We start from the raw sequence: 24942 nt of genomic DNA on the forward strand, positions 1-24942 counted from the left end.
TTGAGTTCAGAGCAATGAGATTTTGAATTTCTCCAATAGGTTTCCAAGTCTCCTGGGTGGGAAAAATGTCACGAATCCCTCACGTGGGGGCAACGAACAACACCAAGGCTGCAGTCAGCTCCATGCAGGAAGGTTAGCCTGGTTTTTAACACTCCCCCAAAAGCAAAGGCAGCTTTCAGTCCACAGCAGAGAAGAACTTCTCATCCCAAATTGCTTTAAAAAAACCCTTCAAAATCGTTAGGAAACTGTGTCATGGAAAAGCTAGCTATGGAAGCACACAGGAAGGAAGGAAAAGAAGGCAGAGCCGCAGATCCTCTGTTATTTATTGTACAGTATTTCAGTTGAAGTACAAAGGCAATCATCAGTATTCACCAGAATTGCATTGTGATAGTGTAACCGTGTGTTAAAAACGTGCTACTTATTGGTGAACACAGATTTATGGGATGAAAGCAAATGGAAATGTAAAAACACATTTTTAGTAACTGATCTGTACAAAGAAAAAAAAAACACTAAAAAAAGAGTGTGGGGATTAGAGCCCCCAGAGTCACTGGAACTATATACAGACACTGTTATTTGTCGTGGCGTTAGGACCTTTGGGTTCTGTATCCTTCATACTGATGACCGGGGGAGTGGGGAAACACTGTTACTAAAATGATCAAATCCATACAAAAGTATTTACAGAGAAAGGCAGAAAAAATCCCCTACTGTTCCGAAAGAGAAACATTTGCCTGTTGGGAGGGTGCACCTCCCTCAGCCCTTGCTCCCAGACCGTGCCAGAGCGCAGACCTTGGGGATGGGAAAGCAAATGGGGACGTGCTGGAGTCCTCAGCAGCGGGGAAGTGCCTCTCAGGTCTGCTTTGCTGCTTTAAGCTCTCTTAGTGAGCAGTGAAATAAAAAAAACCCAAACCCACCTGAGATCCACGCACCAACCCTCGGGTTGCTGGATGGGGAGGGTGAAGCAGGTGGCTGTGGGGGCTGGGACTTGTTTTCTAGAGAAGGGGACAACAGGGGGGACAACAACGCTTGGGACTGCTGTTGTAAAACCTTCCCTGGGAGCACAACAGCAGCACCAGGAGAAGAGAAGCCATTGCACGCAGACCCAGCGGGCGTGGGACCTCAGACGTGGGCGCTCTTAGCGTGGGTGGGGGAGCTGGAGCCCGAGGCGTAGTAGAAGCGGTTCTCTCCAAAGGTCTGAGCATCCCCCGAGCAGCAGACGATGACACAGCCGCCGAAGAGGCAGAGGGCAGAGCCGATCCAGCCCGTGTACAGGGAGTAGCCAAAGCTCATGATGGTGGTTTCACGGTGGGCGCAGACGGGGAACCAGATGGTGGCCACCACTCCGCACATGGCTGGGGAGACAGGAAGGGAAGAGCCAGGCTCAGAATCGATAGGGTTGGAAAAGATCTCTAAGATCAGGCAGTCTGACCATCAACTTGACAATAAGTGTGGGACCAGCAAGCCCAGGGCACGGAGCGTCCACAGCAGACACACATGCTGTTAGGTGTGTGCAGCTTGGAGTTAGCCTCCTGCAGCTTGTGCTTCCTCTGGAGGATGGAGAGGATCCCGTCCCCACACTGATCCCATGGGTTCCCTATGGCCAGAGCAGGAGTGGTGTGGAGATGCCTGAGCTGCGAGAGGTGGGGAAGGACCAGCAGCAAGGAGCAGAGCAACAGCTGCTTGACACAACTTGAGGTATTACAAAGGAAGCAGATTAATTCCCTAGAAATCTCTTAAAAGTGTGTAGAATGAAAGTCAGCCCTGAAACTGGCACTCTGGAGAGCTGCGAGTTTAGGAGGAGCTGAGAGCAGAAGACCACAGAAGCCCCACACATTGGAGGGGCAGTGAAACCTCAACTCAGAGTTAGGTGGCAAGGGGATTTCACTTCCCTGTGGAACACAGGGTCAGGTGATAGGGACAGCTCAGCAAAGCTTCCCAGAGACCTCCTGAAATGAGTCGGAGGGAGCACAGTGCTCAGCCCAGAACCCACATAGCACGACTGCTGAGGGCTTCAAGTTTTGCTCCAGGCTTTTCCACCTAAGCAGGAAGGCAGCAGTGGAGCAGTAATGTGAAGATGTCCATAGAAAAATCCATCCCTGCGTTCTCCTGGCATCACCGCCCTCACCCTACACAGCCCCGCATGCAGCAGAGCCGATGGTGTTAACCACCTACAGGAGCAGGTCCTAAAACAATACCCCTTTATGGCCCGCACATCTGAGAGGAATGAATCCGTCAATATTGACTTGCCTCCGGGACAAGCTGTGCAGGACTCCATCCTTGTGGCTATCAGAGAATCGGAGCAAAACAATAACAGGGCTGTGGCAGTGCTACAGATCTGCCGACCGCACTAAGAGAGATCTGGAGGCGGTGTCAAAAAGTTAAGGTTGCAAGAGGGGGGAGAAAAAAGGGGCAGAGAAAAAAATAAAATAGTTTGGATAGAGTGGAAAACAAACCATTGCTGCTGGCCAGTACAGCAGAAAGCCCATCCCCGATCACTGCGGTTATTATGAGAAAAAATATTTTCCTATGGAAAAGAGAAGAACGTTCTGAGGATGCTAATGAAGCCAGCAATGACTTGGGGCCCCCTCAAAGCAAGGGCCCTGCTGCTCTGGGAGGGGCTGTGGGGAAGGAGGGTTGCCCCTGCCGCAGCTCGTGAGCCTCCAAACAGAGTGGGGTCGGACGGGAATCTGCGAAGCATTCTAATGGGCTCCAGCATAAAGCTGCTTTGTTGTCCAAAAGGACACAATCATCTTTTCTTCTGTCCACAGTAAATATATATATATATGTATTGGTGTCCACAGACTATAAGAGCCTTATCCCCTCGGACCCTCCCCCACCACTCAGCGGAGAGGACAACGCTCGCGTTGGGCCAAGGGGAGCTCTCGGGGACACCGGGACAATGGCATCTCTTGTGGCCGTGGGGCAGCCGTGTGTAGCACCACCTTATCATCGTGCTGACACTGCTCCAAAGCTGGAAGGCTGGCCAAGGGCTGAGCAGCTGCTGGCGATCCCAGCGGGGAGGAGGAACGCACTGGGATGGCTGCTGCAGTCAGGCAGAAAGCAAGAGGAGCAGCTCGAGTCCTGGAGACTTCTACCACACCGTCCCCATCGGCACCACCTGAGCCCGTGTCCCACATCCCAGTGAATCCCAGTTCCTTTTGACCTGATGCGTGGAGCTGAATCTCTCAATATTTGCCACTATAAGCATAGCTTAATCCAGCAGTGGAAGCACACAGAACCACTCAGGTTGGAAAAGACCACAAGGCTCATCTAGTTCCACCATCCACTACCACTGACCAGTGCCACACCTCCGTGGCTCTTGAACACCTCCAGGGACGGTGACTCCAGCACACCCAGGGCAGCCTGTGTCAGTGCACCATCTTTCCTTCTGAGAAGTTCTTCCTAATATCCAACCAGAGCATCCCCTGGTACAACTTAGGGCCAAAAGGGCACTACTGCTCTGACAGCAGGGACACTAAGTCCCTGCCAAATCCCCCCACAGAAGTTACAAGTTATCTGCAGAAGGAAGAGCTCTCACTTCCACAGCTAACTGCAGCTATTCTGGGCTGAAGACAACCTGAAGGCAAGATTTCTCTTTCCAAGCAGTTGGTCTTGCAGAAGGAAATCACAGGTGTGATTTTTATTTTCTCTCTTTAATGCAAACTTCATCCTGATCACCCAAATAAATCTCACAGAAGTAATCCCAGCAGAACAGCACCGCAGAGCAGCACTCAATCCACTGATAATGTTCATGGTCTGCCCTCCCAGAGTGCAAAGCCATTTTATGCAGGTTGTATATGTGTTTAAACTCTGCTTTCCCTCCTGCCCTGAGCCATCTGCCCACAGGGAGCACACAAGTACTGCAGTCTAAGCCATAACTTGGGTGTCACTGTGATTTACTGGTTGGACTTCATGATCTTGAAGGTCTTTTCCAAACCAAAGTTGTTCAGTGACTCTGTGATTTCTTCTAGGGGAGCAGTGTGATTTACAGAGGTCTCTTAGTGTCCACAGCTGCCCAGAAGAAAAAAAGAGAAAAAAGCACTTTCAAACCTTGTTTTTCTTGGGGTAGAGTCCTCTGAGAGAAAGCAATGTCCAGAGGAATCTATTAATACCATCTATTTGGAAGACAATAGCTAACATGGTCATTTAGCAGTGGTAAATCCCAGTTAATTAATGTATTTTCCATCTGTTTGTCACCCTCAGGTCCCTCACTCCTCCATGAGAAAACAATTGCTTGGGTACCAGCAAGGGGTCCCCTGATCTAACACCAACAGTATGGGATGGGATGGGATGGGTTTTTCCATCCACATCACACAGGAGATGTTTTCATAGCAGCTCAGAGCAAACCACCACCAACAGCTGTGTGCAGCCATAGATCAATTCCCTCGGTCAGATAGGATCAAGCAAAGACATAAATACATCAGCATGCAGGATAGGAGGGTGTGCACATGCGTTGCACTCTGCAGCCTGCTATTATCAGCAGACAGGAAAATCAATGGAATATCTGAGCCCGCTGTTTTCCTGGCAAGTTTTCAACTATTTTTTTTTCTCTCTCTCTTTTTTTTCTTTCATGGTTTCACGCTGTGTTTCAATCCCTTCTTTCCTTTTTAACAGTTTCAGTGCTACATGCCGTCCCCTGCCTGAGCAACATGCAACAATTGCCATGCAGCCAGCTCCTGAGACCACATCCCCTCTCGATATATCTGCAGAGTTTGTGGGTCTGGATTTGTTGTCTTCTAACCAGACCTTGGGGAGTTGTGCTCAGGCCCCAACGTTGGGGGGAAAACACAGAAACCCGCGAGTGAGAAGTCAGTGCCCAGAGCATAAATAAGAACAGCCCATGACAGAAAGACTTTTAAGCCAGCATTATGTCTTCTGAGGCTTGGTATTCACACTTACTGAATGCTCTGGAATGCTCACACTTCATTTTTGCAACAACAGATCATTAATCAGCTTAAACAATGTCAAAGTCCCAAGCTCTGTGCACTGCTCTCCTTCCAAAGGGACTGACTTGCTAACCAGCCTGGAAAAAAAAATGGGTTTTGTACAAAAAAGCATGTTGTTGTTTTTATTTTGTGAAAATTTTAAGAGCCAAAGGAACGTGTTCATCCTTTATCAGTGCCCAGCTCCGGGGCAGCCCAGATCACACAGGGGTAACAACCAGCAAGAAGGCCAAACTTGACCCAGTGTGCACCTGCTACCCTTCATCCTTGTTATCTCTTCTCATTGGCCTTACAGCATGGCAGGACCAGACCCCAAAGCCCTGCTCTACCCCCACTGGGCTCTGGGCTTTCACTTCTTCTCACGCAGTGTGACTCGTAGTCACTGCCACGTCTGCTGCTCTTGCAGTCCTGCTGCCCTACTGCAAAGCAGATTTAGGGCCAGTGCTCTCAGCCATGAAAAATGGGGCTGGTCTACAGCAAGGCTCTCCTTGCCCAAAACTAACATTTTCCACTTGTTTGCCACAAAGAGCAGCTCTGCCGGGACTCCCCCAGCTCCAAGACCAATGATATCAGCAGAACAGACTCTCCTGTTGCTACAATGTCATTGACAGCATGAAAAAACCCTTTTGTTTGCTGCCAAGCCCAGATCTGTGCCTCGAGGTTTCAGGATGGGGATGAAGGACAGATTCACAGAGCTCTCTAGTGTGACTGCTCCTGATGGAATATCCCAAGCAGCCCCCACAGAGCTGACATTAGGGTTTCCAGCTCCTTAAAGCCCACAGCTATTGGAAGCCCCTCGTGGTCTCACTTAGATTTCAGACATATTGACTCATCTTAACTGTTCCTCACTGGAGCAGGGACATTGTGGGAGGAAGATACAGAATTGTAAATGCTGGGAAAGACCTCTAAGGACACTAAGTCCAACCCCAACTCATCCCCCCATGCCCACTGCCCGCATCCCTCAGTGCCACATCCCCACGGCTCTGAGCACCTCCAGGGACGGTGACTCCACCACTCCCTGTGCAGCTGTGACAGTGCACCACCGCTCTTTATCAGGAGAAGTGTTTCCTAATATCCTGAACCTCCCCTGGTCCTATTGCTGGGATAAGAGACCAACCCCCACCTCATTTTTTCTAATATTATAGAAGCTGGTGGAACAGTAGGAGTGTCAAAGCTGGGTGGTGGGGACCTCCCATCTGATTATGGAGGGATCTGCTGCCCAGGGCTCCATCCCTCCTTGTGCCCATGCCTGCCCAGCTGGGGACATGCAGCTCCATGTGGTGCCCACTTGAAAAAAACCTCAGGAGAAGCAGAAGAAAGAGGAGCAGGGTGATGTCAGCGCTGGCTGCCAGCAAGCAGCAGAGCCGCACAAAGAGGCCACTCTCCCTCTGCCCCCTCCTCTGCCAAGCAGACGGGTGAAAACAAGGCCCCGCAGCCTGTGGCTGGGGTGACGAGGCCTCAAGAACACGCAGGTGCCGTGTTGGGGACAATGAGCTTCACAGGCTGAGCTGCACAAAACAATCTCCTCCGCGGGCCCCACGGACGGGAAGAAAGCCCAAGGACAAAGCTGGCAGGAGGCACACGGCCGCACCTCCATGCTGGTGTCCCAGAGGAGCAGCACCCACCGCCCGGCTCACAAACCATGCCAACCCAAACTGGAGGAGGCCCCGGCGTGCCTTACCCAGAAGGATGATGAGGATCCCCCCCAGCTGGGAGCGGCGGTACTTGGCGGCACCGGGCTCGTGGCCCATCCTGATGCAGGGCAGCACGGTGATCAGCAGGAAGATGGCGGGCAGGCCCAGCACGGAGGCGGCGATCATCAGCGCTCGGCACGCCTGGACATAGCCTGCGGGGGGTGAGGACAGAGGACCTGGGTTATTTGGCCCAAAAGAAGGAGGACTTTGAGCAGCCCTGCGGCCATTTCCCCCCATCAAAGCAGATGCGGTATTCTGTGGTGCCTCAAAGAAGGGCGGCAAACGTGCCCCAAGCAAATCCCACCGACGTGCAGATATGGAGGGCTTTCCTCTTCCTGAATAAAGCACCCTGCTTACAACAAATATCTCTCCAGGGGAAAATGAACACAACAGAATATTCCCTATGGAGTTAAGGGCAGAAAGCGGGACCCGAAACAAAGGAGATGGCAACGCCCGGCGTGGCCTCTGTGTAACCGATCCAAACCAAGACACAAACAAGACACAAACATGGCAGCTGAAGGACTCAGTCGGGGGAAGACCCCGAACACACTTCAGCCAGAGGGAGGGGGCCAGGAGGGGTCTCATGGGCAGCAAAGGGGCTCAGAATGGGGATGGGTGGGAGGATCTTGCTTTGTGAGCTTTCTGCCACAGAGAAACGTCGCTTTCTGGTGGGGGAAGGCTTGGTCTTCTTGTTTGTTAAGTTTAATACTGTTTCTTCAAGATAAACTGTTTTCGTGCCTGCTGTGCTGGATCACACCGAACAGCAGTAGCTATAAGGAAGGCAAATCTACTGAGCTGTGAGTACTGACAGGAAAAACAGGAGCTGGACTGAGAGGGTCCAGCACTGCCAACCTCTGTGTAACAGGGGCTGGGCATTGTACCAGAGGGAATTTCAGAAGTGATCTCTCTCACCACTGAGAAGTTATTTCCACAATAATTTAAAATGGATAAAGAAGGGGAAAATGAGCAAAAAACAAGGAATATCTATTTTTACCCTGTCAGCTTTGGAAGGGGCACCCTGATGAGGTGCAATCTAAAATGAAACAGAGCGCAAAAACACCACAGAGTTAGCAGCAATTGAAATAGGTGAAACAACCAGCTAAAATAACAAGCTAAACTGCAGAGACAAGATCACATGCAGACCTTGGCAGTGTCAGTTGGCCCCATTCATCCCGGAGAAACACTCTGCTTAGGTTTTGCTTTGCAGTGAAGTAGATGCTTTATGGTTAGAAAGAATTGGGACAGACGATGCAGTGAGCAGACAGGACGACGTGTAAGAGCTCTGCCGTGAGTTAGAGCACGGGGGAAGCACAGGACCATCAAGACCATTGCCAAACTTCCAAAAGATCAAAAGCCACGGCAGCATTAATAACAGACGCCACGAGGTTCATTGTGCTCAGCAGCATTTCAAGGAACAGGTCCTTCAGATGTTTAGCAGTTCATCGTCATCTCAAGGCATAAGCGAAATACAATGTCTGAGGTGCACAGCCTCGCCCCGTGGGTGAGGGGACACGGGGGATCGTACCTGGCAGGATGAGGATGTCCACCAGCGGCTTGCAGTGGTAGAGGCCCGTCGCCATGACGCAGTCTGCCCACAGCCCCTTGGAGCCCAGCTCGTCCATTTTGCGGCAGGTGGTGATGGTGTAGCCGCAGGTCACCACCCAATCGTTGGTGGCGGTGGCCACCACCACCCCGATCCAGCCGATGAAGCTGCAGACAAACCCGGCCAGGTGCAGGCAGGTGGCCACCATGTCGACGTGCCGGGCTCGCGGGCTGGGACGGGGACAGCAGGGCTGGGAGAGGCGGTGCGGAGCGGTCTGGGACCCGGAGCTGCCGGCAGCCGCGAGGGACTGGAGCCGCTGGGAGAGATCCCCGAGCTGCACTGGGCGGCACTGGGCGGCCTCTGCCCCTGGGAGGGGTCAGCGCTGCCTCCGGCCCCGCTCCATGGGAGGAGCGAGGGGGAGCCCCAACTCGTGCCTCCGTCACGGGGCCGGGGGGAGGGGGGGGGACCCCGAGAGCGGAGCTGCGGAGCCATCTCCTCGTGGGTAAACGGGGCACCCGAGTTCATCGCGTGCGCTGAGAACACGCGACGAGGAACGGTCCCCTTCGAAACGTCGGAAAAAAAAGACAAGCGCTCGCACAGCCCCGCGGCACCACGAGCCCCGCACCGGCGCCGCGGGGCGGGGGGACCGCTGGTGGGCAGCGGCGGCACTGCAGCGGGACGGCCGTGTGCCCGCAGCACCGGGCTCGTCGAGGCGGCGGCTGCAGGCGGGGTCCGCGCGCATCAGCGGGACACAACGCGCGGCCGCGCAGGGATGCACTGCCGCGCGTGTGGGAGCGCAGTGTTACGCGCCCACCTCCCCCCGTACCAACCGCGCAGCTCGTCAAACCGATAACCGGTTTCATCTGTGTTCTGCTTGACGCCACACACCGCCTTTTTTTTTTTCCCCTCCCCTCCCCTCTTGGAGCTCCCTGACAGCAGGTGACCGCGTAAAGCAATGCAATAACGCACTGCACAGCGGCAGGGAACGCCTTGGAGCTGTATGGTAGTTTCCACCATGGGTAAATAAAAAGATTTTTCACCAAATCAAGTCTAACACTCACTTCCAGTCATGAATGTTTGTAGATCTCAGCTCTTAGTGTGGCAACGTGTGTTCTCTCCTCATTACCCATCTATTAAGGAGAGGTGTGAACAACTCGAGCATTGCTAGAGCAGTTAAGCAGCAACAAAAGCTGTGCCAACCACTCAAGCAGTTGTATTTATGCACATAGACGCCAACTCTGTGCCGAGCTGCACACATACCCCAGCAGGTCTTATTGTAAGCAAAGCAAGGGGAATTGTCCTCCCAACTCCTTCCTGAAGCCCAGCTGCTGTTCCAGGGCACACCACCACCACGAAGACACGAGGGCTGCGACCGCACAGTTTTTATTCGATTCTGAATCCACAATCTGTACACGTATTTACAAGGCATGAAAATGGATAACAGCACAAAATACAATTGAGGTATAAGCTAAGAGCACAGTATGTCATGTTTCAATAAATAGAATTCCAAATTTGTAAACTAAGTGACCAGATAGATGCATTTTGTTTACTAAAACCATATAAAATATCTGTTAATCTCACGTGAGGTAGAGGACAGTTTTGTGTGTCATGTAACGCAACCACAGCAACGCTAAGACTGTACATCATGGGCAAAGTGTTCTCAGTGCTGAACGAGGGATGGCTCTCTCAGGGTCCCTGCAGCCCCCGGCCCAGTGCAGCTTTGCAGCCCCTCCTGTAACTCACAGCCATCACGCTGCCATGTCAGCATCAGTAAATGCTTTTGAGAGGGAGCATGAAGAGGAGAACGGGTTGTATTAATCATGGGAAGCAACGGAACCGTGACAAAATGTTTCGGACCAAGCCCACACGTCCCAGATTTCTCTTAAATACAGTGTAACTGTGCTTGCCTTTAAGTGAGGTATCTCTGTTGGAAGATGGGTATTGTGACAAAGGCAATTCTCCAATAGCAATATTTGATACTGTGCTTAACCAAGGGCTTAACTCATTCTCCAAGTATTTCCCAACGGAAGTACTAATGCTGAACGGAAGCCAGGTGGGGGCACACAGCCCTCACACCGTAGAGCCACAGCCACCAACGTTGGCAAAACCTGAAACAAAAGGTTTCAAACACACACACAACCACTGGGACGTCCTGTAAGCTCTCTGACCAACGCTTCCCACATCAGACACGAGCAAAAGGAACAAAGCCTGCAGCTTGCTGCAGCTGAAATGAAACTACAGGAAGATCTCCAGCACAGCCTGGACAGGCAGGTGGGATTCTCTGTCAACTTCGCCATACTACAGAAAAGTGTTGTGTGGATTAATTACATGAATTAAGTGCAGAAATAAATACAAAGTCGTTATCGTCGCTGACAGTCAAAATATATGCTCTACGAACAAGTGAACTGGAGGGAGCTGACCGTGACAGCACTCAAGGCCAGCTCCACAGCTAACACTAGGAACATCTTCTGAATAGCTCGTACACCTTATAGCTATATCCAACCCCAGAAGGTAAACCAAGAAAGCATGAACCAACAGCTGTGACTTCTAAAACATGGACCAAGCCACATTTCTTCAGGCCACCAGTAGCTTCACGCTCCCATTCAACTTCTCCTACTTCACTAATTGCATGATGCCTTCACTATATACAAATGATTTTACACCTAAGCTAGTAATATATTAAATATAGAATAAAATCAGTGGAAGAATGTGAAACAGAACCACGTTCATCTAAATTCCCAAGCTGAATGATATGCTTTGCAAAAACTAAAACACAGCTTTGGAGATGTGAGATAACATCCCCTCCATCCAGGGTACAGTCAGAGCATTAGCACTGCAAGCTCTGCTCTCTGGGTTCTTACATTTTCTGGCTCATGAGAGTACATGGAGCACGAGAACATTCCTTTTTGTTTCCCCAACATATAGGAGCAAACCAGACATTAACCCTGAATCCGAGTTCCAAAAGGTGCATGCGTAGGCAACTTTGTTTTCAGTCTACATGTTCAACCAGGAAACTATCAAGACGATGAACAATCCTAGGCTTTCTTTCCCCCCCCCCTCTAAAGACTTAATGCCACAACTATTTGAGAAAGCACTTTTTGCCTGAAAGCTCAGCAAACAAAAGCTGAAGGCAGAACGAGGAGCAACATAAAAGGAGCATGCCATGGCTCATAGGAAGAACCCAATGACAGAACTGGCTTCTACCATTAAGTGCATACTTAAGAGAGGGCCCTCAAGTGTTCATTACAGTTCTGTGTTAGGCTGTAAAATAAACCACCCAACGTAACAAGCAGAAGGTAGTGAAAAAAGGTCAATGTAGATTTGTTCTAGAGCTACCAGTGTGTTATTTACAACTTCCTAAAAAACTATCTTTCAAAGACTGAACACACAAAATCTATGGCACAGTTATGTTTACATTATTACTTAAAATCGGTATAAAATTAAGTCTACATGTATGAAAATTATTTGTTGTGTAAGTAACCTGAAAGTGATATTTAAGAATTTTAAGAGGATTACAGCAATTTAAAACGCATCCTAACTTCAGATTAACTAAATGGAGTATTTACAAAGCTATTTTAAGGTCATTTTAACAGATGCTCAGTTAACTTCTTCGGCCAGATGTCTTGCAAATATGAGGAAGCCTCACCCACAGCTGGAACCGCTAAAACTCTATGCCAGCTGCTGGAGATCTTGCAGAAGTAAAATCAGGAGTACAAACTACGGCTGCCTGTGGTTCATTAGCCTCCAGCAGAAGCTGGCTGGCACGGTGGAAGCGCTGGCTGGGGCAGGGGAAGCCCAGCCATACTGGTTCTGCAATGCAGCTGCCATGGGTAGAAGTCAACCAGAGGCAAAGTGGGAAATCTTAGCACGAGGAACAAAACACAGACAGGACTGCAATGAAAACTGAATATACAGTACATTAAGATCACAACCCCGTGAGGATTCCATTCGTTTGACAGCTAAGCTACAAACACTGCAGTGAAACCGTTACTTCAGCCACATTAAATGAGTCCAGAGGGCCTTACCTACACTGACAGCTGAACAAGTTTGGTTCACAACACTGACACTGAAAAGCAGCTAGAGATGATCATTTCTGATCTTAGATAACACCCCGATGAAACTCTCTGGCTCCCCAGGACAGTGCTTCCTTCCTCATCAACCTAGCTACTCCAGCCTCGAGCTCCAGTGCCTCACATCACAGCTCTACCAACACTCCTGCCTGCTCTCCCTATTGCCACATTACTGGTGGTCATTGAAATAAAACACACAGCCGTGTTTAAAGCAAGCTGTACATACACAAGCAGAATAATTTATACTCAGCACATTCACTTCCTTCCAAACCATCACTATGCTGCAAACTCTTTTTTTTTTTTTCTTTTTAAGCAGTAATTTCATGAAGAAGTGAAAAAAGTAATCTGGATCCTCTTTTCTGATTAACACTGCCAAAGAAGTTTCACTTTTTCCACCTAATCTGCCCTAATGATCAGTGTAAATATGACACAGGATCCATAAAGAAAATTATGTACTGCTATAAAAGAATCATTCTATGACTTCATAACACGTACCACCTCAGTTCTCACTCAGCTTAAAGGTATGTGCCATTTTCTATCTCTGTGAAATTCAATCCTGTAAAAGAGAGACAAGAAAGAACTCAGTTTTCATTTTCACTAGTTCAGAATAAACCTGATGCCAGTGGATTTTACTAGTGGTTTTATCCAGCACTACTCGACCTCTTTAAGAGAGCAATAAACCTAACACCTTAAAAACAAAACAAAACACCACAACAAACATAAGCTAGAGCACAGGTTAAAATCATGTAGTGGAATAACTGAACTACTAAGGTATGACTAGTCACAATCAGCCAACATCTGCCAGCTATGTCAAACTTTTTGGAAAGAAGTGCAAAGGAGTACTCCTCCATCCAGACCTGCACACACGTGTTGGATCTACCAGGAATCTGACTTCTGGAGTACTCAGTAAATGTAATATATACATAAAGCAGAAGTTCTGTACAATGACACATTTCTAAAGGTCAGAGCTCAACAAACATGCTGCATTTGTTAATCCATGGTAACATTACCATGCCATTCAAATGTAGAAATCATCCAAATGATTTTCAAAGTGCCATATCTTAGAATTTTATTTTTCTAAGCAATCACCAGAATGTCAGTTAAGGCCTGTTCTATGTATAGAAAGAAAAATTCACAAGTTAACAGGAAGCTTAAAGTGTGGAGGCTTCAGATGCTAAATAAACCAGTACTGTATTTTTTTTTCTTTTAATAAATAGTACTTCTCTTGGAACATTAGCATCTGAAAACCAGGCAAGCCACGGAATCCTAGAAGTTTGTGCTGGAAGGGACAGGCGAAGATCATCTAGTTGCAATCCCTGTGACATGGGCAGGGACACCCTCCACCAGATCAGGTTGCTCAAAGAGCCATCCAACCTCATTTTGAAAACTTACAGTGATGAGGTACTCACAGCTTCGCTGGGCAATCTGTTCTAGGGTCTCACCATTAATTAAGAAATAAATAAATTCTACTTTCTTTCGCCTTAACATCTCTGCCCCTTGTCCTGTACTACAAGCCCTGGTAAAGAGTCTCCTTTAACTGCTATCCAGAAGAAAACAAAATCTGAGAATTTTCAGTTTTAGAAGAAGCCATTTTTGAAGGCAATTTTTTCTTAATTTAAAACAAAGAAGCAAACAAACAAACAAAAAAAACATGTTTTGTTCTTCCAGCATGGTGACCGAACACCTGCTCTAAAATTCTTTACTGAGTTGTAAAATAGCATGAAAAAGTCAGCTTGACTTCACGTAACAGAATGATGGGAAAACTCATGCTGGGAAATCACTTCTGATAATCATCCATCTATTGTCATGGTGATTTTGAGAACCACCTTACAGCTGCCTTTGTACTTTCCCCAATTGAGGAACACAAAATTCTCACTGAAAACAGAACTATTTTTGGCCTTGAAGAAATTAAGACTTTTTTTTAAAGTACTTCTATAACCAGATAATAAATTGATAATAAAGACCATCAAAACTGTTTTAACAGACAATGTTATAAGGTACAGGGTCCTCAAGGGTTGCATTAGAAATAAACAGAAACTGGTCACTCTAAATCAGAAGTTTCTTATTTTTCATAGTTTGAGAAACACCAGTACAAATAAATGCAGATTTCCATTGGTTAGGAAAATCTAAAAATGCATACCTATCTATTTATTTATATATATGTATATCTTCATCTGGACTTGTATGGCAAATAGAAATCTGTAAAGAATACTTCTTATCACACAGAAACTGCTTACAATTCATTAAAAAATGAAACACCCTGTTTTAAGGACACAGTCATGCTTTGTTTTCCAATTCTTATTTCCTGTTTCCATTTTTTGAAGATTTCAAGATCTGCAGCTTCAATTCTTTTATCATCATCTCTAACTTCTCCCTTGCCTCTCGTTCTTGCCTCAGTTCATCTTGAAGCTCCTGTCTATCTGCCTCTGCGTGGTCCAGTCTCTGCCTCAGTTCTGCCAGCTGTAAAACAGAGGAGAGAGATTTAATTTTGGCAAACATATTTAAGTCAGCCATTCAAAAACCCCACTGCTGACCATCCTATGAGTCAGGTACAAACAGTTCAGTAAACCAGTATTTATCAGCTCTTTTTCCCATTGTTATCAAGAATAAAGCAGCTGTCTACTGCGCCACCAGCAAATGCTATCAGTGTGAAAAGTGGCATAAAGATGATACTACAACCAAAGAAACACAAACAGAAGAGTCTAATTTTAAATGCATATAAATTCTATATATGAACTGCCACACTACACCAAAGTCAACAATCTGTTAGGAAGACTGTGACAGTGCCTGTATCAGATGTGTCACAAATCCCAGAATAAATTTTCTATTCTCCAAGTTAATTTCTCTCACCTGGAAAAATATTACTTCTTCATTTCAAAGGCTTAATCCATTTCTAGAGCACACATAACCATCAACAACATTTTCTGATATTCTTAAGCATAAATTAAATTTAGGAGAAATGAGATTCTGAAGTTCTTGAACAGAACATCCTGTGCACTGATTTATGTGTATTTAAATAGAAGCATCAATCCACCCAAGCTTTTGTGAAACGTTCTGCACTTCAACACAAGAAAATAAATATGCTTTTAATCTTTAGGGTACAGTACATCTCAAACTTCCCTGAGTACGAGGAAGACTTCAGTAGACTAAATGGCATCAGCTTCTGCAGAAAAGGGCATTTCTCTTATAGCACCAAGTAAGCCATTGTACGCTGACTAAAGTAAAAACAGTAAGTCTTACCATTTTTTATGTCTGGAATGATGTAAAATACTCAAATGTTTCAACTTAGAATTTGGTGCCATGTTACTCAGCAAACTGAAACTACTGATCCATAAATACACCTATTGATCTTTGCAATCTATTGGCAATGACATATGATAGTTTGACTGAGATGCTACAGCTCAAGGAAGAATTTAAGTTAAAAAAAAAGATTCATAAACTGTATGACAAACATTCTTTTTTATCTTCTGAAGAGCACCACTGCAGACTATGCAGTTAGTTTAGAAAACTTCCTCATTAAAAAAAAGAAGTTCCACATTTCAGTACGGTTACATAGAGAGCAAAGCAAAGATTTTTGCTCGAGATTGTCAAACCACTGATGACATCAAGAGAAGTGTTAATCCTGCTTGCGCTGCGTTCAGTTTTTTGTGTCTCATTTATTAAAGCTGGACTTTCAGACTGCACCAAATAACTACACGACAGAAAATCAGTGGTTAACCCCAATGATTCAGAACATTAGTCATCACAGCAAAACCATTTACAAAATGGAATCATTAAAACAAAACCAAACATCAGCTTAACAACCATCATCTGCATATGCATATAAAGACCATACCCAGAATTATAAAAATAAGAAACTACTTCGAACTTCTTAGGCTCAATTCTTTCCCACCAAAACTTCCTTCACAGTAAGATCTGGAAAACGCTGATGAATTTTTCAAGTGTGGCAATGTTACTGCCAAGTTGCCTCTATGTATAACAGTTACAACAGGAAGACAAAGGCCACTTATCCTCTCTACCATGGGTTTACGTGGTTGTTTCTTACAAAAAGACCTCGTTGAACCTAAGAAGTTCATCTGCACTTACGATGCTGGGTTTCTATCAATCACTACGTGTACATCTCACTGAAAAAGAGGACAGCTCATGACAGCAAAAAAAAGCAGCACCGGTGTTCACCAACTGCCGTAAAATGTAGCAGGCAAAGGAAATATCACATGGATTTTACAGAAGAGCACTCCTCTTTGGATGTTCACCCCTTTTATCATGGGAAATATTTAAGCAGTTTTTAGACAGTACTAGCCTATTCATGTGAGCTTTCTGACTCCACTACTTAGATGCAGACTGGTGCAGCACAGCAGTGCCCACTGCCTGCGTGTCACAGCGTGTCTGCGGTGCAGCTTCTGTTTCCACCTATAAAGAAGGCCTAAATACTGGTTATTCTGCCCGACTGTGATTGACAGGGTAAAGCAACAATTAAACTAAGTCAGTAAAGGAGTCCAAAAGGAGGAACACCTTGTGCATCTTCAAGGCAGGCCTCAACAGAAGAACAAACGTTTGCCAGAATTCCAAATCCCCTACCATTAATTTCATTTAATGTACAATGAGGGCTTTCCCCAGTCTGCAGTTCTCAGAGAGGGCAACTGGCTTCAAGAAGACATCAAATAAAGCCTATTTAAAATGTAGTATACACAGCTGGGAAAAATAACCACTGCCAGGACCTCTGTTTAACTCAGGTACATCTGACAACTGCTTGGAACCCGTGATCCAAAATCTACTGTAGGATGTGATCAATGGAGAAAAAGATTCTAATGAAATGTTCTAAGTAGCTCTGCAGCACAACTAATAACAGGATAAACATTCAGGGAAGGAATGCATTTAGTATTCTGACATCAAAAGAAACAATCATCCAAACTCCTTGGAGAATTATCTATAGTTTTTATCCTCTAAAGACAGTATATACTACACAAGCCATATAAAAACACACTACACATGATTATCTTCATCAACTAGAACATGTTGTTACTTGCAGTAACAGGGCTTGCACCAGATGTTTGGTAAATCAGACCTTAGTCAGAGAGGATTACTTCTGGCAGCAAAGGCCAGGAATCTGTGGAGTGGGATGTCATGAAATTAAATTCATGAGAAGGATTTATGATGCTAGTCTCTGACCTACACCCTAAAAATACAGAAACCTGTCTCTCAAGTATAGCCTGTTTTTTATTTTGAGACAGTATGAACAGCAAATATACAAAAGTATAATCAAGTGACCATAAAGCTTAAGTTTTTTGTTTGTTTTAAAAGACTGCTTTCTGTGACAGTATAAAATGTACTTCAACACACTTTACAGCTAAAGCAATCACATTTGTAACATGGACGAGCCTACATACGTTAACAATAAACATGACTCGCTTTGAATGTTATAAACCTTATGGTTAAGATTAATTACTTCATCAGCAAAAACATACAAATATCTGAAAAAGAGAATCCTAACACCTGAGAGGTTAAGTGTTTCTGTAAGCTGCATTTTACCTCTGTCTCAATCAAGGAAGTAAATGTGCTACCACTGTGACTAAGATGGAGAAGATGAAACCTGACAGTGGATGAGCAGTAATTTCATGTTTACCAATGCACTAAATATGATTTAGTTTGAAACAGACTTTTCCTTCTCACCTGTGCTGCATATTCTGCTTCCTTGTCTTTCTCTGAACTGGAGTCACAGGTACATTTCTGCTTCATCATTTGGTCCAATTTCTTCTCCAAGTCTCTCTGCTCAAAATAAAACTCTTCCATTCTTTGAGCGTGCTCCGTTTGCAAGGATTCAAGTTCTTTTTGCAAATTCTGCTGCTCTTCACTTAGCTCCTTCATAGCTTTAGAGTTGTTTAACATTTCCACTTCCTGTTAAGACAGAACACGATCACATACACCTTGGTTCCAACATCAAAAAAGTGAAAAAACAGTCTTGTAATTGAAATATGGAACTGGGAACAATGAGGCAAAAAAGAGCACATTCATCTACTGGCAACAATGGCCTGATAATGGAACTCATCTTCTTATCAGTGGTGATGTGCTGTATAAAGCATTCAATTCAATATAAAATATAATGACATTATTTATACTCTCAAGTACACAGAGCTTCTAGAAACAAACTCACAATGTCCAGCAGTGAACCTCAGAACGTGGTAGCACTGATTTACTAAAACATACTCTGAAGACAAAAGAAATGTCTCATCAGAAAACAGAAAAAAGGTGCTCGGTTTCTCCTTCTGTTAAGATTTTGAGATCTGTCAAAAGGTCTTAGTTCTTTTTTCTTTTAAACTTACCTACAAGCTTTACCTCCAACAGCAGAACACCTTAAAAGCAGCATTCCTGGGGCCCTACCTGAGATTACTGGTTCTGAGCTTAATGTTTTAAAAAAATAAAATAAAACAGGGACTGGTGTACAAATATAAGCAGAAAAGGCAGTACTTACTTCATGCAGAAAACAGAACCGAGACAAAATTACAAATGAATACCAGCTTCTAATCTCCTCCATAATACCCCCTAAATAAAGGGTTCATCAAATAGAAACTGGAAGGTGGGATTCTTGCTACGCAGTGCTATGGTAAGATCAACTCAAATTCCTGCATCTTTAACAACCTAAAAAGTGAGACATTTCTAAAGGACTTAAGCTATACTTGCATGCTTGACAAGCATTTGAAAGTTCAGGTAGCTCTCATTTGGATAAAATGAAAGAAGGAGTTCCTTGAACACAGTAAGTTACAAGCTGAAAAATTAACGCCAATTATTAGTAGCCTCTAATCTAACAAACACACATGATATTAGAGATCTAGTGCCTGGGTTCAAGCTGGTGGAAAATTATTTATGTGCTCCAGTGTTCTAAAATGAAGCCATCTGTGGACTGATTCTAGAACCAAAAACCTGCCATCAGTTTTCTGACAACAAAATGAAGTGCATTCACATTGGCATTGTACCATTTGAAGCTGCTGCTTCCTCCGGAGAATAGAATTTAGTTTTTCTTGCTGTTTGATGTAGGTTTTCATCACTTCTTCCATGATCCTTCCTTTGTCGTCTTCACAACTTATGTCTTTCATGAGAGCAGGGGACAATGTTCTCCCATCATTACCTCCTTCAGCACACCTAGAGCCTCTAATGCTTTTGGAAGAAACACGTTCAGATTTTCCACCTCTTGCTAAATGAGTTGACACAAATGGATCTGCAGGTGAAAGAAGAACGTGGCACAATAAGCACAGAAAATCAAGAGCAATAAAATGCAAAGTAAACTGAACATTAGGAAAAGGAATGAAGAATTTTTGGAGAACCGAAGTGACATGGCAATGATCACAAAATACCAGCTCAGTGTTCTTCCTGCTGAAGTTACATGCTTTATAGTTGAAGAGTCTTCAATGTAATTGTTATTTATAGCTTATCTACTCACCCAAACGCTTGTGCTGCTCCAGACCAGTTTTCAAGTCAATTTTCTCCTGTTCTTCAAGAGAAAGCTCTGGATAGGAGGCAGGTTTTTTGTGCTTTCCACTGCTTAGTTTTTTCTCTGACTGCCCAGATGAAGATTTAATTACTTCAGAAGTTTTGACTGCTGTTTTTGTAACATCCTTGTATTGTGATGCAAGAGATACATTCGGGGCAACGACTTTATCACACATATAAAGGTAGTAACTGAAACATAGAACAGTAGAAGTAAGGATGAAAATGTGTAACAAATGACAAATGAGAGTAGTAAGTTTAATTTTACTTGATTTTAAATAGTAAAATTTTCAATAAAAAATAAGCTTATCCTTTTTAGGTTTTTCCTACGCAAAAGGAAATACTAATGACTTCATCCTTACTGGACAGATCATCCAGAGATGGTTTGGAGGCCGCAAAAAAAAATTATCCAAATGTGACTGATTAAAAGCACATATATTTATACATATATGAAGACATGAAGTCTTCACTTAAATGCAAAGAGTGAAATTAGAATGTCACCAGATCCAGACTCTCTACCATTCTCATAATTCTCGTATTAGCAACGGAGGATGGGAGAAGGGCTCAGCACAGTGGTAACGTGCATGCTGCTCTTCAAGCAGCAGGGCTGGGCACTGACAGTGCCTGGGCAGACTCGAGACCAAAACCAGGACTTCTTTTCCATGTATACCAACCAACATCGATGCAGAATACAAAGTGTGTTCTACATTAAGGAGATGCTCTCCATTTCTGAAACCAGGACATTAACCAACACCTCAGCTGTAGTCATCGTTCCAGCATGGAATACATTTTCAAACAGTTTTTGCAAGTCCTTTTTGAAAGGAAATGAGGCTGCTCTCGTGGTAAATAATCCCTACGCAGCTTTTCACAGACGTGCATTATGTTATAATAGGAAAGATTAAAAATTAGCTTCTGTCATTTCTACTCTGAGAAGGGAAATTGTAATTACATTTCAATTGCGTTTCCGACTGAAGAACACCCATACATCACAGCTTGAGCCTCGCACCAGAAATCACCCATAAGCAGTTCATTAATATTTACACTAAGAAATGAATTACAAGTTAGGGTGCAATTATTTTTCTTAACAGTTCAGGCTGCAAGAATTTTTTTTTTCCAGTTGAAATTTATGTATCTAACTTATGTATGCAGTGCTCATCGTGCTGCAAAGGAAATTCAGTTACCTGGGATGGAAGAAGGAGGGTGGCTGGGGATCAGCTTCTGCTTCCTGCTTTATAACAGGATACCACTGCGGTAATTCTAGGCTCTGCTGGGAATCCACCTCAAGAAGAACAAAAACCGAACAGTAATTTAAAGACAGGTTCATGTTAATGACATTTTAATAAACTGTTCTCAGTGGAATGGCACTTCAACCATGAATATATACACACAAAGACAAACTGAGGTACTGGAAAACAGACAGACTTTGGCAGAGGTGCATGCTGATGGAAGTAACAGTTCCTTCAATCACCAATTTTCCATTATCATCCATTCAGGGATGAAATTGAAAGAAAAGCTCTTCATGAACCCACATAAAAGCTCTGCTGAGCTTCCAGAACTCTGCCAGAGACATGCCACCAGAGACTGAGAGAAGCAGAAAGCAGAAACAGGATTCCAAAAAGGCCGTATCACCCTTCTGGAATGAAACGTCTCCACATCACAGTATGCACTCTTCTGTCACTTCACTAAAAATGAAATCTGTGAGTAAAAAGCAACAATTACTGGTGTTACAGAAACACAGCTGGGCAAGGTCACTGCAGCGAGGCAACAACCCCTCACAGTAAGGAACAGAAGTACTTCAGCTGCATCAGAACACATCCTCTTAAAGCACTTCTGTGCGTGCAGCATTTGGATAGCAATCCCACTTCCCTTCTTCTCAAGAACTGTTACCAAAATTGAAGTTGAGTCAAAGTTACTGCTGATACTTACTGCTCTGCTACGAAGTTACTGTTATTTTCAAGTGAAATGCGTTAGGTCCTGTCCACAAGACTCAATGCTGAAAAACGGATTCCTAATTTCATCGTATCAAAATAGTCTTGGAACTGGGGAAGATGTCTACACCTACTGAAACCCCTAGAAATGTGACCATAAGTGGGTTTTCCCCCAGTGTGATTGGCTGACCACAGTCAGCAGCCAGAAAAAGTCCTTGATGACACACCCTGAAAGACTGTCACAGAGCCTCACCTCTGACAGTCAAGAGTCCACAGTCACAGCAGCACGGCCTGTATCAAATGCCACAACAAAGGGTCAATCCCATTTATGTTATTCTGGTCAAAACTTCAAGCCTGCTAAATTCGAAGTCTAGCAATGCAACTGCAATGTAGCTCCACCCCTGCAGTTCCTCTGATTAGCTCCAAAAGGAACAGAAAGGAAAGCTGACACAAGAAGATGAGCTCCAAAACAGTGAGTTCATACCAAACCCTTCCCCACCATTTCATCTTCGCTCAAGTTTTCAGTTTTCCTTTCATTCTGATTCCACATGCTGCATAATAACAATAAAAAACAACCATACAGGACTGCAATAGAAGAGTCCAGAAAGGGTTTCTGTCTTTCATTTGTACCAGACCAGTCCAAACGACTGCTGCTGTGAACTTCTGCTGATTTTTCATCTGTCTACAGGAAACTGAAATCGTGGTCAGAAGTCTGCTAGCACAAAACAGGAAGCAGCCTTCCGTAGTCACACCTAGAACACTATTTCCACTGATTCCACTGTTCACTACCTGTGCTGGCACTGCAAGGACAAAGACTGCTACAACAGCAAAGTCTCCTTGCTGTGAGCTTACCTGCAGCTCCAGCTAATTGTTGCAAGAATGCCACACAGCAGATTTTAGTGGAGATTTTCTGATAAAATCCCTTACAGCAGATTGGCACAACTGTAACAATCCCTGTTGCTGCCATGAGCCTTCCTGTAACACCAAACGTTCAGAGCTCATGCTGGAAGGTGTCACCTTACTGCACACCTTTTTGGGCTCACCTGCATGGACTGCTCTTTTGAAATCCAGGACAAAGCATCCAACAGGTGAATTGTTACGAAGAGTTTAAGTTTAGATTGTGCTCTATAAATTTGCACATTCTTTGAGTGCAAACATCTATGTTGTCATGACCTACACGTTCCCCTATGTAATGAACTAGCTGCTCTCTCTGCTCCCTACCAACTCTCCTCTCAAACAGCCTACTCCTTGTGCACAACACGATTATTTCCCCAGCAACATCCAACATTTATCTGGTGTTTATCATTTAAATTAGAAGCCCTCTGAGGGAAAAATAAGCTCTGTATTTTTGAACTACACTGCAGACTTGCAGCAGTATTTAAGGAAGAAATACTATGTCTATTATTAACCCTTGTCAAGATACCGGCCTACAGCTCTTGGACTGCTGAAGAACTCCTCCTCTCTTTTGGCATATTTCTCTGAATAATTAGTTGAAACAGAAAGCTACTGCTGAACGAGCAGGCTTTGGGCTTCAAACAGGAACTTACTGATGCACCCTTACTCACACGCTAAACCATGAGATGGGTAGTTTGCAGGCCAGGCAGCCATACACCACACACGTGTATGATGGTGTAAACACAACAGATGAAAAACCAATTGGTAACAGTCCACGTTCAAGCTCCTTTCTGCTTTGTTCAGCTGCTGCAGCACACACCATATAAGACACATCTACAGATTTCCAAATTAATTCTGAAATTTCCAGAGACCACGTACTTTAAAAGAGAACAAGAGCCAAGAAAACCAAACTATCCTGAATGAAGTTACTTAGAACCCAAAGAGGAAAGAAATCACTATGCTTTTACATCAAAAATGTACTTCCATGGTGAAGCTTCCTCATAAATTTCATTTAGGCTTGGCTTGACAAGCATTCCCATTTACAAGAGGCAAGCACTGTGCCTCCAGAAGGACCACTTACGTGTGCGCAGAGAGATTTGAGTTCTACAAGAGCAAGCGAACTTACTTTTGATCGAGTTCTCTTCTGATTTTTCTCACTAAATTTCTCCTTCATTTCCTCCAGGAGATGCTTCAGTTCCCTCTCCTCCGACGTCCCCAGGTATTTTTGGTTAATATGAAGGTAGCAGTGCCACTTGGCAGACTCAAACCCCCAGTGGCAGGTCCTCTTGTCGGGGGATCTATGTGAGTGCATCACGAAGGTCTGGGGTGAGAACATCCCGTAGCACTCCAGACACTGGATGCAGGGGTCATCTGGAGCAAGGTAGAACTGAGGTGCAAACAAACCCTGGCACTTGCCCAGGCATTCGTGCTCTACTTCAAAGGCACTGCCAGTCTCCTTCAGTCGGGCCAACGTGTTCTTGCCAGGGAGAAAACTGCCATTTTGAGGGAAAGTGCGAGGACGCAGTAAAGCATTGCATAGTCTCTGAGCATCAGTCAGCGTAATGAGCCCGCAGGACGGAGCGTTAAATGGAAGAATTCCCAAAACCTTCAGAATATGAAGCTGGTCAGAAGTGCACCTGGAGCAGTATACGTACAGTTCATCACACACTGTATTAATCTGTTGCAAAGAAAAGTCTCGAAGAACCGAATTCAATACCTGAGGCAGGCAAAGTCTTTTTTCTCCTCCAACTTTAAAGCAAGAGATGGACTCCCCCTCCAGTACAGTCTGAGTGAGCTCTGTGGAGCTGTCGGGAGGAATGAGCAGCGGAGCAGACAGGATTTGTGGTGAAGGAAGAGGCAAGAAGACGGTGGGTGACATACTTTCCTGGGAATAGCGAGCTGAGAAAGCTGCGGGTCCACCCAGCGAGCTCTGGCTGCTCAAGTGGAACTGTGCCAACGTGTGTTTGAGACCTGGATTTAAATTCAAAGGCTCAGAGATTGAAGAACTGTTTGGCTTGGCACTCTCCCCGTCAGCCTCCACAGAAGTTTCGTCATACTCGTCCAAGTTTTCCTTCTTTATTGTTGGCAGTTTATTGATTACAACTCGCGCTTGGCTATTTACATGCATTTCTGTCATTAGTTTTTTCAAGGGGGGGCTCCCATCCTCCTGGATCCCACTCCTCTTTTGCTCTGAAATGAGCCCCAGAGGGAAATTTGTTTGTGGGCTTTCCATGGCTGCACACCAGAACTTTAATTAATTACAGTCTCGAGCGTGCATTTTCCTGCTCGCTTATACAGAAAACGACTTGAAGTGACCTCGAGTTCCTCAGGCACGCCCCGGTTTGCACTCCAGTCAGTTCTTCGGCCTCCAACAGCAAAACCTGCAACCCA

General features: G+C 45.1%; 2 protein-coding genes across 2 annotated transcripts; both read right to left on the reverse strand.

The window, feature by feature from the left end:
* Positions 1 to 298: 298 nt before the first annotated feature.
* Positions 299 to 8393, reverse strand: CLDN11 (claudin 11). The gene is made up of 3 exons (XM_065747930.1): positions 8160 to 8393; positions 6622 to 6786; positions 299 to 1349 (listed from the first exon to the last, which is right to left on the reverse strand). Exons 1-3 carry the CDS (start codon positions 8383 to 8385, stop codon positions 1117 to 1119), a joined length of 624 nt encoding a protein of 207 aa, XP_065604002.1. The 5' UTR covers positions 8386 to 8393; the 3' UTR covers positions 299 to 1116.
* Positions 8394 to 13733: 5340 nt separating this feature from the next.
* Positions 13734 to 24942, reverse strand: SKIL (SKI like proto-oncogene). The gene is made up of 6 exons (XM_065748471.1): positions 23678 to 24942; positions 20911 to 21008; positions 19683 to 19921; positions 19219 to 19460; positions 17918 to 18142; positions 13734 to 14707 (listed from the first exon to the last, which is right to left on the reverse strand). The coding sequence occupies exons 1-6, from the start codon at positions 24782 to 24784 to the stop codon at positions 14546 to 14548; spliced, it is 2073 nt and encodes a 690-aa protein (XP_065604543.1). The 5' UTR covers positions 24785 to 24942; the 3' UTR covers positions 13734 to 14545.

The sequence above is a fragment of the Cyrtonyx montezumae genome, unplaced genomic scaffold, assembly GCF_038088225.1.
Source record: "Cyrtonyx montezumae isolate F1298 unplaced genomic scaffold, pur_monq_1.0 scaffold_5, whole genome shotgun sequence".
Taxonomy (NCBI): domain Eukaryota; kingdom Metazoa; phylum Chordata; class Aves; order Galliformes; family Odontophoridae; genus Cyrtonyx; species Cyrtonyx montezumae.